Source organism: Suncus etruscus, chromosome 7 (assembly GCF_024139225.1).
Source record: "Suncus etruscus isolate mSunEtr1 chromosome 7, mSunEtr1.pri.cur, whole genome shotgun sequence".
Lineage (NCBI taxonomy): Eukaryota > Metazoa > Chordata > Mammalia > Eulipotyphla > Soricidae > Suncus > Suncus etruscus.
This window is the reverse complement of record NC_064854.1, coordinates 122,744,054-122,761,225: the sequence shown is the minus strand read 5'-3', so window position 1 is coordinate 122,761,225 and position 17,172 is coordinate 122,744,054. Positions and strand designations below refer to the sequence as shown.

General features: G+C 48.9%; 2 protein-coding genes across 2 annotated transcripts; one reads left to right on the top strand and one right to left on the bottom strand.

The window, feature by feature from the left end:
* Positions 1-279: 279 nt before the first annotated feature.
* On the bottom strand, positions 280-2,042 carry INKA1 (inka box actin regulator 1). Its single transcript, XM_049777410.1, has 2 exons — positions 1,896-2,042; positions 280-1,092 (listed from the first exon to the last, which is right to left on the bottom strand). Exons 1-2 carry the CDS (start codon positions 1,944-1,946, stop codon positions 280-282), a joined length of 864 nt encoding a protein of 287 aa, XP_049633367.1. The 5' UTR covers positions 1,947-2,042.
* A 4,042-nt stretch (positions 2,043-6,084) lies between these two features.
* On the top strand, positions 6,085-16,750 carry CDHR4 (cadherin related family member 4). Its single transcript, XM_049777698.1, has 19 exons — positions 6,085-6,088; positions 6,901-7,085; positions 7,204-7,366; positions 7,448-7,539; positions 9,058-9,168; positions 9,606-9,709; positions 9,869-10,005; positions 10,217-10,400; positions 10,490-10,643; positions 10,856-10,949; positions 11,196-11,399; positions 11,502-11,641; positions 11,859-12,009; positions 13,675-13,898; positions 14,146-14,288; positions 15,357-15,413; positions 15,516-15,603; positions 15,789-15,816; positions 16,695-16,750. The coding sequence occupies exons 1-19, from the start codon at positions 6,085-6,087 to the stop codon at positions 16,748-16,750; spliced, it is 2,319 nt and encodes a 772-aa protein (XP_049633655.1).
* Positions 16,751-17,172: the final 422 nt, after the last annotated feature.

Here is a 17,172-nt window from a genome sequence, read left to right as displayed (position 1 = left end):
GTCCTGCAATGCTGAACCCAGGAAACCCTCAATAAAGGCTTGCAGGAGGTGTGAGCATGTGAGTGTGAGTTGAGGCTGGATGATGGCAGCAGCAGGCCCGGTGTGACAAGGCCACTGCAAGGACCCCTGCAGGGCAAGGGAAGACAATTTCCATTCATGAGCCTGGACTGTGCTTGGGGGTGTGTATAGGGGGGGACAAACACCCTCCAGCTGCCTCAGGGCTATGGAACCAGCACAGAGCAGAGAAAGGCTTTTATTGTCCCCGTGCAGAGGGAGCAGTCAGAGGTAGCTGACAACATCATTGCAAATGATGGGCTGGCGGCTGCGGCAGCTCATGAGGGCAGCAAAGCGCGAGACCTCTGCCGGCATTTCGGACTCCGTGTGAGGTGGGCATGAGAGCCGCTTGCTCGCCATGGCAGCTCGCCGTGCCCTGGCCAGCTGGCGTCGCAGCTGCTCAGAAAGTCCGAGCAGAAACTGGGGAGGACGAGCACGGGGTCGTGATCTACCCTCGGGATCCCCTTCACCCACTGTCTCGGGCAGCTCCATCCAGTTTTGTACCAAGTCTGCAAAGCAGTTGTCCCCCAGCACCAGGGGCTGACGACTACGCCCTCGACTCAGGAGCGCTGCTGTCCAGTCCTCCGAGTCCAGCCCCCGCCAGTGCTCCAGGCAGGCATCAGGGGTGGACTTGGGCCGAGGTCGGTGGCTGGATGGTACCCTGGCGACAGGAGTCCCGCCGGGCAGGGGGAGGCCACTGGTGGAGAGACGCTGTCTATGCAGGCGTGGTGGGGGCACAGGGGGTGCTGACAGCTGGCATACCGGTACTGGCAGCTCTTCCTCTCTCCACGTGCTGCCCGACACCTCTGAGAAGCCGGAATCCCAGTCCAGTGCATTCTCCCTGGGGCCTCCCAAGGCTGTATTTCTGGGTCCCGCCCCAGCTGCCTTTTCCGCTTCTTCCTCGACACAGCAGAAGGAGTCCTCTTCCAACGTGCTTGACGCCCTGAGTCGGTGTCGAAGTTGCACCCTTGCTCTGGGTTTGGGAGGCGGCGGGAGAGGGCCAGGCATGGGGGGAGAACCTGTGTCCCGGCCACACAACTGCAAAGGAAGAGAGAACACCATTTGTCATATTTGCCTGCCTGGCCAGACCAGGTCAGGCCAGAACACAAGCTCTAAGAGAACTGGAGAGACCAGCAGGCAGGGGATAGCAATGCCTGCAGGTGGGCACGGGCCTGCACGGGGGTGCTGGCACACGCAGCTCGTGTGGCTCTCTCATCAGCAGACCTGGTGGCAGTACTGCAGGCTGCGGCACGCAGGGCCGGGCAAGTCAGCACCCGCCAGCAGGGCGGGAGGTAGGTAGGGTTGCGGGCCTGAATGGGGAAATAGGTCCGACCCAGGACTGGAGAGGCATCCCATTTTGGGGGGAGTCGGTTTCCCAAATCTCTGTGTCCTTTAGAGGACATGGTATCTTGCTAGGTGAGGGGCAGAGAAAGGAGAGGCAGGCCACTCTGCAGCGAGGGACTTCCTCCAATATCTCTTTAGCCCCCCCAGAATCCCCTCTTATTCCACCTCGAAAGAATTTTCTCCCCCTTCAACACACACTGGCGGCCTCAAGCAGCATGGGCAGCTGGGTGCCTGTTACTTGATGCCCAGAGAAGTCCCAACCGTCGGAAACCCGAGGAGGGCCATCTGGGCCATCTGCACCTCTCCACCCCCATCCAGCCTTGCCTGGCACTCAGAGGGGGCCCCCTCAACCCAACCCGTGTCTGGCCAGGAGGCAGCAGAACACCACCACCACCACACACACACACACACACACACACACACACACACACACACACACACACACACACACACACACACACACGTCCACACCAGCCAAACTCGCTCCTAAGACTCACCAGTTCCCAGCGGAGCTGGCCCAGGAAGCTGTCAAGCCGAGCGCTGTGCATGCCCGTGCCAAGCCCCCTGCCAGGCTGCCGGCAACTCCTGGGACTCCTTTGGGCACGGCCCCGGCAGGGCCCAGCGGGGCCGGCTAGCCTGGCTCAGTTGTTCTTCACTCCCTCGCTCGCTCTCTCTTGGAGGCTGCTCCCGCGGCCTCCCCAACATCTGGCAGCTGCGCCCCACCCCTAGCCTGGCGCTACAGCCAATGGGGCTGGGTGGGGCTCCGGTGTCCCTGCCCCTTGCAGGCAGGCCGGCCTGCTGGGTGTGCCAACCGCCCACTCCCCACCGTTGGGGGCGGGTCTGGAGCTGGAACCCCTTAGAAGGAGGTGGCTAGGGTCTCCCCCAAAGTCCCAGGAGGTGGAGCTGGGTCCTGGTTTGTAGCTACACAAGTAGCCTCAGCTTCCTCTTTCTTCCAGGGCACCCCCAACCCACCCCCCCCCATGGTACCCACGTGCTGGTGGAGTGACCTCTTAACACACTGGCAGGTCCCCGTTAAGAGTGGATGGATCCCTAGGGGACCAGAGCCGCAGGAGCCCGCTTCTCCACTGGCCTCCACAATCCCAGGAAGTGTGCAGGGGTGGGGCCCCTCTTAAAATCTCCCGGAGTGGAGACAGCACAGGGGAGGTGCTCCAGAGGGGTGTGCAGCCTGGGCATCTGCACCCAGCTAGCGAGGCTAGGCTGCCCTCTGGTGGGGAGCGGGTCGTTAACGTTCACGCACACCCCACCCCCTAAGTGATGACACCCCGAGTTGACAGGGTATCTCGTGCACTCAGATTGCCTCCAGAGTGGCCTTAGTCTGTTCCCTGAAGCCACTCCATGGTTGGAGTCTTGGTTACTGGATTTCAAGTTTACAGTGTAACTTGGAAGCAGACTAGAAAGTCCAGAGATAGGAAAATACTCTGCACCCTAGACCCCCTTGCTTAGGATGTGGGGGCCTCTCAGGGGAGGAAGTGACTTTCTGAATGAATTCATGGGAAATGAATAAGAGGGATATTCTAGACAGTCATCTAGATTAAGGATAGATCATCAGGACAGATCCTGAGGGCAAAGGAGATAGCTGAATTTGGCTTAGCCTTAAGAAGGCCCAGATAGGGATCTTAGAACTCTCTTTCCTGGCAAGTGGCAAGGTCATGAGTTCAAACCCTGATTCCCAGCATATGCCTAGGCGATCAGAGCAATCCAGCTGTGTTGGATCCTCCTGACCGGATCTCTTGTTCAAGGCCCACACAATGACTCTACAGATACCCAACTCCCCACCCACCCTTTCCTCCCAAGCTGCTCCAACCGTGTCTGATCCTCCCCTGAGGCTGATCAAGATCAAACCAGCCTAGTGATGAAGTGACTGGTCATAGAAAAAGTGATGTGTGAAATAAGAAGCAAACAAGAGGAGATCGAAAGAGATGAAAACTGAAAGTAGTAGAAATTAAGTCACTGAAAAACAGGCATAGTTCCTAGAGTCCCCGATGATCCCAGACGGCCAGCAAAGGCTGGAAGCGGCAGCTGTTAGCTTGAAACAGGCCAGCAGAAAAAAAAACCTGAAGGCCATAAAAAGGCACGCTCAGTTCTGGGTTCAGTGGAATTAGAAATATGAGGAGTGTGTGTGTGTGTGTGTGTGTGTGTGTGTGTGTGTGTGTGTGTGTGTGTGTGTGCAGAATGTTTTTATACATTAAGCTCTAGGACCCATTTTACAATTCTTATTTTGGGGAAGGGCACATCAAGTGGTGCTCAAGAATTACTGCTGGCTCTGCACTCAGGAATCACTCCTCACTCCTAGTAGTGCTCTATGAGATGCCTGGGATCAAATTCTGATCAATATGTGTAAGGTATCCACTATACTATCTCTCCAGTCCCACAATTTATTTTTTTTTACCACTGCTGTGGTCAGTGGTATGAAAATGTTACTGAATTGCATATAGTTTTATTCGCTTAGTGTGTCAAATAAATGAATTTATCTAATAAAAACAAAACATTATACACTGAGGCAACCCTGACAGCTCTGCTGTTAGAGATTTCCACTAAGAAACAACCTGAAATATGGCTCTGTGACTAAGAAAATGCCCAGGGCAAGTGTGAAGTCCTGAGCTTAATCCCTTGTTACCTGCACCACAGAGATGATCCCGACCATGACTAGAGAAAAATAGTGGGTGGTGCTTGGGGTCGAGAGATAGGACAAGTAAGGTTCTTTCCTCACATATCTGACCTGAGTTTGATCCCAGGTATCCCATGGTCCTCTGAGCACAGCCAGGAATAATCTTGTGTGCAGAGCCAGGAGTAAGCCCTGACCACCACCACCACCCCCCAAAAAAAAAACAAGAAATACTTCAAACAAAAAATACAAAAAGCGGGGCCAGAGTGATAGCACATCGGTAGGGCATTTGCCTCACATACGGACAACCTGGGATAGACCCGGGGTCAATTTCTGGCATCCCGCATGGTCCCCCGATCCTGCCAGGAGCAATTTCTGAGCACAGAGCCAGGATTAACACCTGAGCACGGCCAGGTGTGGCTCAAAAAGCAAAAAGCAAAAAAAAAAAAAAAAAAAAAAAAAAAAGCATGAGTCGTACATTTTTGGTTTAAACAATAGGTCAGATGAAATTGTCCTAAATTAACTCATGAAAGAGTGGAGAAGCAGATTCGGGGTAGAAAATTGGATGGGAAAAATTCAATTGGAACTTTGAAAAGGGACACATGGCTTTTGAGGTGCCTGTGAAATGTTTAAGAGGAGGGGTGGGTTCCCATGCCTGGTCCATGACTAGACTTTAGGAGAGAGATTGGCACTGAAACCCTAGATCTGGGTGGTATTTAACACCATGAAGCTAGATGTGATGAAAGGATAAGTTTAAATAAAGGAGGACTGCAGTCTGGACTGAGCCCTGGAATATTCCATTGGTTGGAAGCAGGGAAGATGATGTAGTTTCGGCAAAGGATGTAAGCAGAAGCAGCCAGGAAAGTGGGGGAAGCCTGGGAGAGAGCAGACACTTAAAAACCATTGAGCAAATGTCAAATACTGCCAAGAAAGTGAAAACGGAGAACGAAGTGTTGACTCCAGCAGTCTGCAGGTCTCTGAGAGCTAGACAAGGGTAGCTTCATGATGAGAGATATGCTCTTCACTGTGGAAGGAGAGAGGTGAAGAACTGGGTAGAACAAAGATAGGCAACTTTAAAAAATGCAATAGGTAAATTAAAAGGAATGAATGAGCAGATCTCAAAGTCATGGCTCAATAATATTAAAACCTGTAGCTTTTTGTTCAGCTGTAGCACAATTATCTAAATTAGGTCAGAGAATATTCCAAATCATTAGCCAGAGCAATATATAGCCAGTTAGAGCATTTGACTTGCATGTGACTGATCCTGATTCAATCCTTGGCATCCCATATGGTCCTCTGAGCACCACCAGGAGTAAATCCTGAGTACAGAGTTAGGAGTAACACCTGAGCTCTGTTGGGTGGTGGCCCAACAACAACAACAACAACAACAACAACAAAACAATGTGTAGTGTTCTTTTATGGGGCTGGAACAATAGCACAGTGGGTAGAGCATTTGCCTTGCACAGCGGCCAACCCAGGTTCAATCCCCAGCATCCCATATGGTCCCCTGAGTCTGCCAGGAGAGATTCATGAACTCAGGGCCAAGAGTAACCACTGAGCTCTTCTGGGTGTGGCCCCAAAATACACACACACACACACACACACACACATATTCCCTGTCACCCCAGGCCACTTTGTATCTCCTCCAGTTGCTGTCTCCAAAGGTAATCACTAGTTGGATCTCTATCACTAAGCATTTTTTTTTCTTTAAATTTCATTTTGTTGGGGCCGGGAAGGTGGCGCTAGAGGTAAGGTGTCTGCCTTGCAAGCGCTAGCGTAGGATGGAACGTGGTTCGATCCCCTGGCGTCCCATATGGTCCCCCCAAGCCAGAGGTGATTTCTGAGTGCATAGCCAGGAGTAACCCCTGAGCATCAAACGGGTGTGGTCCAAAAACCAAAAAAAAAAAGAGAGAGAGAGAGAATAAATTTCAGTTTGTTTTTGGTTTTGGGCTACACACAACAGTGCTCAAGGCTTGCTTCTGGCTCTGCAATTAGGAATCATTCCTGGCAGAGTATAGGGCACTATGAGGTGCCTGAGATTAAGCTTGGATCAGCCGGTCATGCGTGTGCCCTACCTGCTAAACTATCTCTCCTCCCAAGATTCCTTCTGCTTGTTTACTGGAGACAACTTAGAGGAAATAGGACCAGATTTTATAAGAAAATATTGTAATAATGGGAAGTAAATTCTGGTTTAGTTTTCCTGTGTTCTGATCTTAATCTCCAAGGACCATGTGACTAAGATTTCCTGAGTCTCAATTTCCCTCTCTACAGCTTGACTCCCTATAGATCCTTCAAATTATAGTCATAGTATTCACTGTGGCAGATAAAAAAAATAAGATCTTGACTGAGATCTAGGATCTGGAGCTCAATTATCACGAATATGTTTCTGAACCTAGAGGCCTACCCACTGGTGTGTTTGAACCAGTGACCTGGCAACCAGTGAGCTTGATAAATACACCTGACACACAGAACCGCTCTGCTGTCTTCTAGCTAGGATGGTTCTGCTTAGGTCTGCAGCACTTTGGGCTCTGTTTGTCTCTGGTGAGGAGCTGGTGGGTGGGGAAACCTCCAAGAAGCAGGGTGATAACTTTTCTAGGATGAGTTATCATGGGGGGTGAGGGGGTAATCCAGAGAAGGGCAAGTCTTAGAACCCATAATCCTCATCCTTTCCTCTGCAGTAAGTCCTCCTTTCACCAATTTATCATTTTTTCTCTGTGAAGTGAGGTGATTGGCTGTGAATCTGAGGACCAAGGAGCACTTTGTTCAATTGGCACTCAAGATCTGGTCCAGCCCTGAGATGGAAAGGCAGGACAGCGCTTGTGTGGGGGAGGTTCCATGCATATGGAGGCCTCTAGCTTGAACCTTCTCTTCCTCAGGATTCCATTGCCTACCCTTGTTCATAAAAATCTCTGAGAACCATGATCCCAATACAGAACTTCAGTTTTTTTCTTTCAACTGCTCTTTTTACACCCCCACCATGGAGTTAGTCCAGGTGAAGCCACCCACCACCTTTTTCAACTCCCCAAGCTTGACATGGACGAAGGGGAGATATGTGGGCAAGGTAAGGCTATGAGCAGAGCTAAGGCCTGCGGTGGGAACCAAGGACAATCCTAAAGTCACACACCAGAGGTGGGAGTGAGGGGGATCCTAGGCCCCACAGGACCTGCCCATCTGCATAGATCACCTTGAGCAGCTCAGCCCGGCTGGATGCCCTGGAGGTGAACCACTATGAACTAGAGATCCTGTATACGTGTGGCAACTTTTCGAGGGATGCAAAGCTCTTTGTGGATGTGCAGCGGGATCGTGAACTGATTCGATGTACTGGCCGATTTACTGGCCCAGGTGAGGCCCAGACAACAGGTGGAAGGAGTGAAATTTGGGACCTGTACGGAGAAAAGTCATCCTGACCTTTCCTTTGGCCAGCTGGGGAAATCATTCAGGTGCCGGAGACAGTCACACCTGGGGCTCGGCTCTACACTCTGTTACTCCCAGGCATGGAATTCCAGAAAGTCAAGGTAAGCTCAGCACATTGACAGTGGATGGGCAGGATATTGGGGTCTGAGGAGACCAAGCCCAGTTGCTTTTTCATTAAGCGCAAACTTCAGAGGGCCTGTCTATGTACAATTGAGCTGCTGCGTGATGCATATCTTGACCCAGCCCCTGGACTGTGGCTCTTCATAGTGGCACGTCTTCTGAGATGGGCCTGAGTTTTCTTCTTTCATATTTTCCTGTGGCTTTTAAATTCTCTGTGAAATTTTTCTATCACTTTTATAATCCAAAAAGAAATATAGGGGCCAAAGCGATAGCACAGTGGTAGGGCGTTTGCCTTGCATGCAGCCAATCTGGGACAGACCCAGGTTCAATCCCTGCATCCCATATAGTCCCCAAGCCTGCAAGGAGCGATTTCTGAGCGCAAAGCCAGGAGTAACCCCTGAGGGATGCCGGGTGAGTCCCCAGAAACAAACAAAAATGAAATATAAGTTCCACTCAATAAAAATTATTAAAACAATAAGTAAAAAATATAAGTCCCAGAATGCAGTTCAGTGATAAAGGATCCGACTTGTAGACAAAATTTTATTACACTTAGTGGTACCATCCCAGATGCTGGGTGAGATCCTGGGGGCAATCATAAGTATGGGGCACCTATTGGACACCACAAACAATGTGTGACTTCCTTTTATTGCAACAATGACAGCAACAAAGGGGAAGGGGAGGGAAACAGAAAACAAAGATATGTAGTTAGACAAGAAATCACAAAATAGAGCCCGGAGAGATAGCACAGCGGCATTTGCCTTGCAAGCAGCCGATCCAGGACCAAAGGTGGTTGGTTCGAATCCCGGTGTCCCATATAGTCCCCTGTGCCTGCCAGGAGCTATTTCTGAGCAGACAGCCAGGAGTAACCCCTGAGCATCTCACCGGGTGTGGCCCAAAAACCAAAACCAAAAACAAACAAACAAACAAACAAACAAAAAAAACAAAAAAATCACAAAATAGGTTTAAACAGAGGGGAAAAAAATTGAGGCTCAGTGCTAGGGTCAGGGTACAAGTGTTGAGACCAGGTTAGGGTGCCCATTATAAGATAGAGAAGGGGGCCCGGAGAGCTAGCACAGTGGTGTTTGCCTTGCAAGCAGCCGATCCAGGACCAAAGGTGGTTGGTGTCCCATATGGTCCCCCGTGCCTGCCAGGAGCTATATCTGAGCAGATAGCCAGGAGTAACCCCTGAGCATCTCACCGGGTGTGGCCCAAAAACCAATAAAATAAAATAAAATAAAATAAAATAAAATAAAATAAAATAAAATAAAATAAATAAAATAAAATAATAAAATAAAATAAAATAAAATAATAAAATAAAAAATAAAATATAAAATAAAATAAAATATAAAATAAAATAAAATAAAATAAAATAAAAAAGATAGAGAAGAATTAGGAGTGGGCAGGTAGCTGCTGGGTTGTTGGGAATGTTGACAGGAATATTTGGATACTGGGGGCTGAGAAGAAGCCCCCTGGAATATCCAGTGTCTCCTTTCTTTCAGATGAGCATCACCAATGCACAGGACCCTCCACTTTTCCCTGGACCTTTTTCCATTGATGGGCCTGGTTGGTTACGGGCACCATCAGAGGGCCTCAAGGGGCATGCTAAGAAGGTGAGAGGTGGGCGGAGCGATAGCACAGCGGTAGGGTGTTTGCCTTGCATGCTGATTACCAGAGACAGACCTGGGTTGGATCCCCGCATCCCATATGGCCCCCCAGCCTGCCAGGAGCGACTTCTGAGTGGAGAGCCAGGAGCACTGGTGGTGTGACCCAAAAACAAACAAACAAACAAACAAAAAATACCCATGTCTTGGTGATTGGCTCTTAGCAATTCAGAGAAGGTCATTCACATTCTGAATGACTCAGGAATCACTTTATGGTTGTGATAGTGGATGATCTATTTTGATTGTAAAAGAAAAATTTCTGATCTAGGAATGTTAGCAGAGACAGATGATGAGAAGGAATGAGTGTTGAGGCTCCTTTTGAGGGGAAGACTGGGCAGAGACAGACAACACACACTGATTCTCTCCCCGGTCCACCTGCACTACAGATCTTCCCGCTCAAGATTTTGGTTACCTTTGGAATGAATAGAAGCTGTCATGGGATGGTGGTGGTGAAAGTCTTGCCTGTTCCCTCCAGTCACCTCTCCTTCCTGTAAGGCTCCTCTGCTCTGGAAGCAGTGGGAAAATAGGTGTAGTGCGGAGATGGGGGGCTGCTGGAGTGTCCTCAGTTAGCCTCTGAGGGAAGCCCCAGCGGTTCCTTTGGAGGGAAACCAGTTACCTTCTTAAGAATATGCTCCCTATTTTGGTCTAGGACATACAACCAGACTATCACTATACGGGAGGATTTGGCTCCTGGAAGTGAGGTAGTTCAGGTCCAAGCCCAGGGCTCCGATGTACGCTATGAAATCCTCTCTCCAGTGCCCTGCCCGTTCTTCTCCATTGGACACGGTAAAGGATGGCAAGGCTACAGGATACAACTGTACTATCATTTTGCCCTCTGGGAATAAGTCTGGAAACAGAAAATAGGACAAGGGCACTTTGGAAAAGGGGGAAGTAGAGTTTAAGGCTCAGCCCTGTACTGAATCTTTTGGAAGGGCAAGAACGAACCAAGCTTGACCAGTGCCATATTGTTTTTTTTACTTCTTCCCATCCTGTCCAGTTGATGGTGTTATCAGGACCACTATTCCCCTGGAGCTGGCACAAGCCCCAAGCACAGAGATCACTAGGCTGCAGGTGAAGGCCTTTGAACGGCTCCAGCTGTGGGCCAGTGTGGAGCTCAATATCACGGTGAAGGTGCAGCCGGTCAACCGCTGGCCCCCATACTGCATCCCAGCACAACTCCTGTGAGTAGAGTATAGGGACCCTTGTCTAGTCTATTTGTACAAGGGACACATCTGCATGGCCATATCTGACTCTTGCACTCCCTTCCTAGGACTCAAGTCCCGGAGAATGTGCCTGTGGGCACCATACTGAGCACTTTCACTTGCAATGACCCCGACTCTCCTGGCTCCACCCTCGATTACCAGCTGCAGTTGCATGGCCCTCCTGGCTCTACCAGCCTTTGTCTTTGGGATAGATCCTTGGAGGTGCCCCAGTCTCTGCTCCCAGATCTAAGTGCAGGGTGCTTAGGAAAGGAAGGGAAGTGGGCCAAGGGGCTGTAGGCATGAGGTCAGCTAGATGGTGCTGGAATCACCCTGCCTTAGTCTGGAGAACAGGGGTTCAGGTGGGTTCTCTGTTGGATGTTTGGGCCTAAGGTAGCCCTGTATGGTGCACCTCACCCTCCTGCCTCTCTGACCAGGTGAACGACACACTGGACTGCGATGCTCCTGGGGGCTGCTTGCAGCATGCTGCCACCATCCTGGTGCTTGATGGTGGGCAGCCGGTAATGAGCAGTGAGTGATCATATCCAGGACTGGGCAGGCTGATTTGTACTCTTCTTCCCAACATCCACATGGGGCTCTTGCTCCTTCCTCAACAACCTATAGGGCAAAGGCATGGGGTGTTTTGTTTGTTTGTTTCCCAAATAAATTCCTATCAAAGGGAAAGGCTCCTTCTTTCCTTTAGGCCTTACCCCTCTAAGAACCCAGGGTAGAGCTGGATACCAAATGTCAGCTCTTTGACAGTCAAATGGTTTCCAGCTGAGGTACCAATCCTGGTGATGGTGACACCTGTCAATGAGTTCTCTCCAACCTGTGCCCCACGTTCACTACGGGTTCCTGAGGATGTCAGGCCCCCCGCTGTGCTGGGCTCCGTGGCAGGCACAGACAAGGACTACCCACATGACAACATAGAGTACTATATCTCTGGAGACTCCAGCACCTTTGCTGTGGATCGTCTAAGTGGTATGCTCCACCAGGGCTGGGATGTGTGTGTGTGGGGGGGTGGAAGTGGGAATGAGGCAGAGTTAATTCTGTTGGCTGAGATGACAACAACTCTCTCCTCAGGGAAGATTCACCTTCTGGGGCATCTGGACTTTGAAGTAAAACGGCTGTATAGGCTCATTGTTCTGCTAGTTGATTATGGCCAAGACCAGCACCCAGACCATCGCCGCACAGGCTCCTGCACCATCACCATCGAGGTTGAGGTCATTGAGCTCTGAAGTCTCAGAAAACACTGAAGTTGAAATCTCCCTCTGGCCTCCTATTTTCCCATGTTCTGCTCCCATTTCTTTCCATTAATTTACCTCATTGTGGAAAGTATGGTGTCTATTTCCTGACACCTCAGCCCTGGTCATGGTGGGAGCAGGCTGAGGGGCTGACCTAGAAGCTTGTGGCGTGATTGACCTGGCTGCCTTCTTATAGGATGTGAATGATCATGCCCCTGAGTGTGAGCCCCCATTCCAAGAACTAACCATCCACACCCCTCCGGGACGTAGTGTAGAAGTGACCAAGGTGTCATGCTGGATTCCTCGGGAGCCACAGCGCCTGGCTTTCTCCTATAGCATTGTGAGAGGTAAGGGCTATGGAGACCTCCAGGCTGTCCATGAAGTCTGGGTCAGGGCAGTAAGGACTTTTTTTTTTATTATTTATTTAAACATCTTGATTACAAATGATTGTGATTAGGTTTCAGTCATGTAAAGAACACCCCCCATTTCCAGTGCAACATTCCCATCACCAATGTCCCAAATCTCCTTCCATCCCACCTCCCCACCTGTACTCTAGACAGGTTTTCCGGTTCCCTCATTCATTCTTTTTTTTTTTAATATATTTTTTAAGTAACATGATCATATTTGGGTTACAGTCATAACCAGAACACCCCCCTTCACCAGTGTAACATTACCCCCTTTCCCCTTCCCATCCCTCACCTGTATTCAAGACAGGCATTCTACTACAATTGTTTTTAAGTTCAGTAAGTTGTATTTTTTTTTCCTTAAAGAATAAAAGTAAAAAAAAAGTAAAGGTGTGATAGTAGCAAGAGCTGTTGTTTGCATAGGTCCAAAAAAATGGGGAAAATGGAAAAAAATCCTTGACCTGATTACTAAAAAGGCCTCACCTCAGTTTATTGGCATAAAATAGACTCTGGGTTCCAAGCAAACCAGACCGTCCAACTCCAGTCATTCTCAAGGTCCCAGTGAAACTTTTTCACACTTTAGCTGTTGTTGGTATCAGATTCTTATATTTAAAGACTCTGGGGGCCGGGCGGTGGCGCTGGAGGTAAGGTGCCTGCCTTACCTGCGCTAGCCTAGGAGACGGACCGCGGTTCGATCCCCCGGCGTCCCATATGGTCCCCCAAGCCAGGAGCGACTTCTGAGCGCATAGCCAGGAGTAACCCCTGAGCGTTACCGGGTGTGGCCCAAAAACCAAAAAAAAAAAAAAAAAGACTCTGGATTCTGTGCATTTCTTTCATCAATGTCAGGCTGATGTGAAGCATCCTCTAGTTTCAGCATACCATTAAATGCGGAGCAATCTGCCCTGCATGCAGACTGTTGCTGAGTAGTCTGGGTGCTGGGAGCACTCTTTGGAGTAAGTCACTGCCAAAGCAGTGGTAGGTCTTCCCTGGTAGAGGCTTGGATCCTGGTAATGTTGAAGACAATTGTGGTTGTTTCTATAGATGGTATCCATTGTTCAGGTGTGTATGGGTGATGCCCATTCTTCTGAGGCCTGAGCCAAATCATTATGCCAATGTTCAGGGTAAAAGGCCTAATTACATTACCAAATTTGTGTCCCCATCTCTATTAGATAAGAACTTGTTTGCATATGTATTATTTCCCCATTTTAATGTGCCTATGCAAAAGAGAAGCAATGCCACAAGATATTGTTGATGAATCTGGGGGCTGACGAATAAAGTCCAACATTCCCCATAACTTGGTACAAACATGAAATCTATACAGCAATACTGTTCTACCAGTATTGCTTATAAAACAGATCTTAAAGGGGGAAAATTAAACAATCAAATAACAAATCCAGTGGGCAAAATTGTCACTATATGAGGATATTCGAAAAGAGTTATAGATGTTAAGGGAATACATCTGAGATATACAAAGGAGATACACGTGACCCTTTTATGTTTTAGAAATAGTCAAGAGGGAGGGGGTGTTTCCAAGACCTCCAGGCTGTCCATGAAGTCTGGGTCAGGGCAGTAAGGACTTTTTTTTTTTTTTTTAAACTTTGTTTTCAGGAAATAGTCAAAACCAATTCAGCCTGCAGGGGGCCGTCCTGGTGTACAAAGGTCTCAAGTTGCAGCCATCCTGGCCAGAGCAGCCTGACATTTATGAGCTATTAATCCGTGTGGTTGATACAGGATCCTCCATCCCCCACCTCAGCACCACAGCCACCATCATTGTGCATCTAGTTCCCTGGATAGCCAGCACGATGGCTACAACTACTCATAGAGTCGCCACAGTAAGTGACTACAGTTCCTTGCACAGGGAAGGAGTGGGAGATGACAACGAACACTCTTGGAGGGTGGAACTATTTTGCAGGTGAAATAATAGAGAAAGGCTTTCTAGAAGGAAACTTTGAGTGTAGAGAGATTGGCAATATAGAAGAGCAAATGTGGCTGTAGGGTGGCCTGAGAGTGGAAGGGGCTTGAAGGATGGATAGTTCAGCTATTTTGGCAGGGCAGTGATGGGCTGTGGCTCCCATTCAGACTCCTTCGCCGGTGACATCTCTGCTTGTGACAGTCATGGAGGCTTTCTGGCAGCCAGAGCCCTGGTTTGTGGTGGTGCTCACAGTGACAAGTGGCCTTCTTCTCCTGGCTCTTGGCTGGCTCCTACGCAAGCTCCTACTGAGGTAGGATTTCTTTTTCTTTTCTTTTCTTTTTTGGCTATACCTGGCTGTGCTTAGGTTACTCCTGGATCTGTGTTCAGAATTGCTTCTGGTAGGCTCAGGGACCATATGGGATACTGGGAATTGAACTCAGGTCCGTCCCTGGTCAGCCACATGCAAGGTGCCCTACTGCCACATGCCCTACTGCTGTGCTATCTCTCTGGCCCCTCAGAGGTAGGATTTCTATTCCTGTGGCCTCTGCTTCTCTACAGCCCAGACACACACCCTCACCTTGATGTTTTTATTCAAAATTTGATAGTAATGCCCAAGTTAAATAGCAGATAAACTGACTTTAAGGAGAACCACTCTTCTGGTTATCAGGAGGTCAGAGCCAGAGAGACTGGAAAGACACTGTCTCCTTCACAGTCAGAGTCAGTCTCAGTGGGAGCGGGTATAGAGGAGGCCTTGCTTTTGAGTCTCTGGTCTTGAGCCGTGCATTTTATCTTCTTCCTGTTCCCCCACTTAATATCTTACCTGCTTTCTAGACTTTTTTGTGGGCACAAAGAGTGAATCCAAGGGAGGTGATATAAAAAATGTGAATGCTGAGGACAGAGCTATAACACAGCAGTAGAGCATTTTCCTTGCATGCAGCTGTCCAGGACGGACCTGGGTTTGAGCCCCAGCATCCCATATAGTCCCTCAATCCAGGAGTGATTTCTGTGTGTGTAGCCAGGAGTAACCCCCTAAGTGTCACCGGTGCAGCCCAAAAACCAAAAGGAAAAAAAAAGTGATGTTGCATATGGCTGTTTCTTTCTTCTTCTTCTTTTTTTGTTTGTTTTTGGGTCATACCTGGCAGTGCTCAGGGGTTACTCCTGGCTGTCTGCTCAGAAATAGCTCCTGGCAGGCACGGGGGACCATATGGGACACCGGGATTCGAACCAACCACCTTTGGTCCTGGATCGGCTGCTTGCAAGGCAAACGCCGCTGTGCTATCTCTCTGGGCCCATATGGCTGTTTCTAATATAAAAGGGCAAACAAAGGGGGCCAATGACTGAAGGAAGCCCTGTTTGGTCCCTCCTGCTGGTATTTCAGGTTGACCCAAGTGTTACGGGCATCAAGCAAATCAGACCAGGCCCTGCTGCTAAACAGGTCAGCCTTCTGTGCATAACTCAGTACCTGGGATCTGTGGCTCTTAAACTCAGGCTGAGGTTTATAGTCTTATTTCTCATTCCTGCTCCTACTTTGCTACAGTATTCAAGCAACTGAAGGTTCCACTGAAGTTTTTATGGAGGCACCAAAGATAGAGATGTCCCAGGCTCCTCAGAAGGTCAGGAGCCTGGTAAGTCAATCCACTATCCCATTTAATAGGGATATTAAATGTGGCAGCCTTCTCCCCAGCCTCCCCTATCCCTGTGGACAGCTAAAGAATGTGGGTGGGTTCATAACCCATTCAGAGGCAGGCCTCCAGCTGCACGCTGTAGATAAGATTCAATCACTGAACGCTTTCATTCTTCCCCTCAGCAGCATTTTGATGGCAGAGCAGAGGATGCCCGTGAGTCTTTCTCTTCCTAAACCATTCTCCATCTGGGCCCATTTCCTCTCATTACCCTACCTCAGTATCTCCTCTTACTACCAGGAACCCATTATCTACTTTTTCCTGAACTGGATGTGTTCTCGTTGCTACTCCCCCTTCAGCTGTTTGTCAAACATCTGTGGAACTTGGAGCTGGTCTGCTTTCTATCTGGGAAGAGGAGTAGTGATGAGATATTCTTTTTCTATGCGGGGAAGGCACCCCATAGGTTCTTAGGGCTTACTCTTGTCTTGACTATGAATTCAGGGATCACATCTGGAGGGGCTCAGGGTGCCAAAAGTGGCAGAGGGGGTCGAGCCAGGGTTGGTCACGACCAAATAAAGTGTCATACTCACTGTACTGTTGCTCTGGCCCCATTGATGAGATAGTCTGTTGTCATATGTGAATAACAGCAAAACTTTGTGGTGCTAGACCTAAGGGGACATGTGCTAACTTTAGGGAATCAAGGATACACTTAACTCAAGAATGCACTTGAATCAAATACCTCAATGCATTTACTTTCGGTTTTATTTGGGGGCCATACCTGGCAGTGCTCAGGGATCACTACTGACAGGAATCAGGGAATCATATGTAGTGCTAGACAGAGACTAAACCTACGTGGCTGTATATAAGGCAAACATCCTACTTTTTGTAGTATTGCTCTGGTCCTTCACCCAGTGCATTTGAGCTTTACCTCAGTGGATTTGCTGAGAAAATAGGTTGGGTCTAGCAGAAGAGAGTGAGTCAAACCAAGGATCCTAGAAAAATCTTTCCTTACGTGTGTGTGTTTGTGTGTATGTAGGTGGGAGTTCTGCTGAGGCCAGCAGTGCCCTTTCTCTTTTGATCTTCTGAGCTCTTAGGTACAGGAAGAGCATACCTGTTCAACACAAGGACGGGAGCTCGGCGCTGGCTCTGAGGCCAAGAAATTTCTTCCTTCACTTTGGAATTTCTTCTTCACAGGATCATGGCTATGTTTTCAAGTTACTTCAGTAATAAACAAAATTACAAGCAGAATGGTCCTAATTCTGTAAGCTACACATGGGTACTGAGATATTGCTTCTTAGTGTTTATTCGAAGAATGCCCAACTGGGGACTCGGGATCCAAAGGCTTTTTCTTTTTCTTCTAATTTTTTTTTTTTTTTTTTTGGTCACACCTGGCAGCCTCAGGGATTACTCCTGGCTCTATGCTCAAAACTCACTCCTGGCAGGCTCGGGGGACCATATGGGATGCTGGGATTTGAACCACCAACCTTCTGCATGCAAGGCAAATGTCCTACCTCCTTACAATCTCTCTGGTCCCTACTTTTTTTTTTTTTTAAAGAAAGCATTGTACAGTGC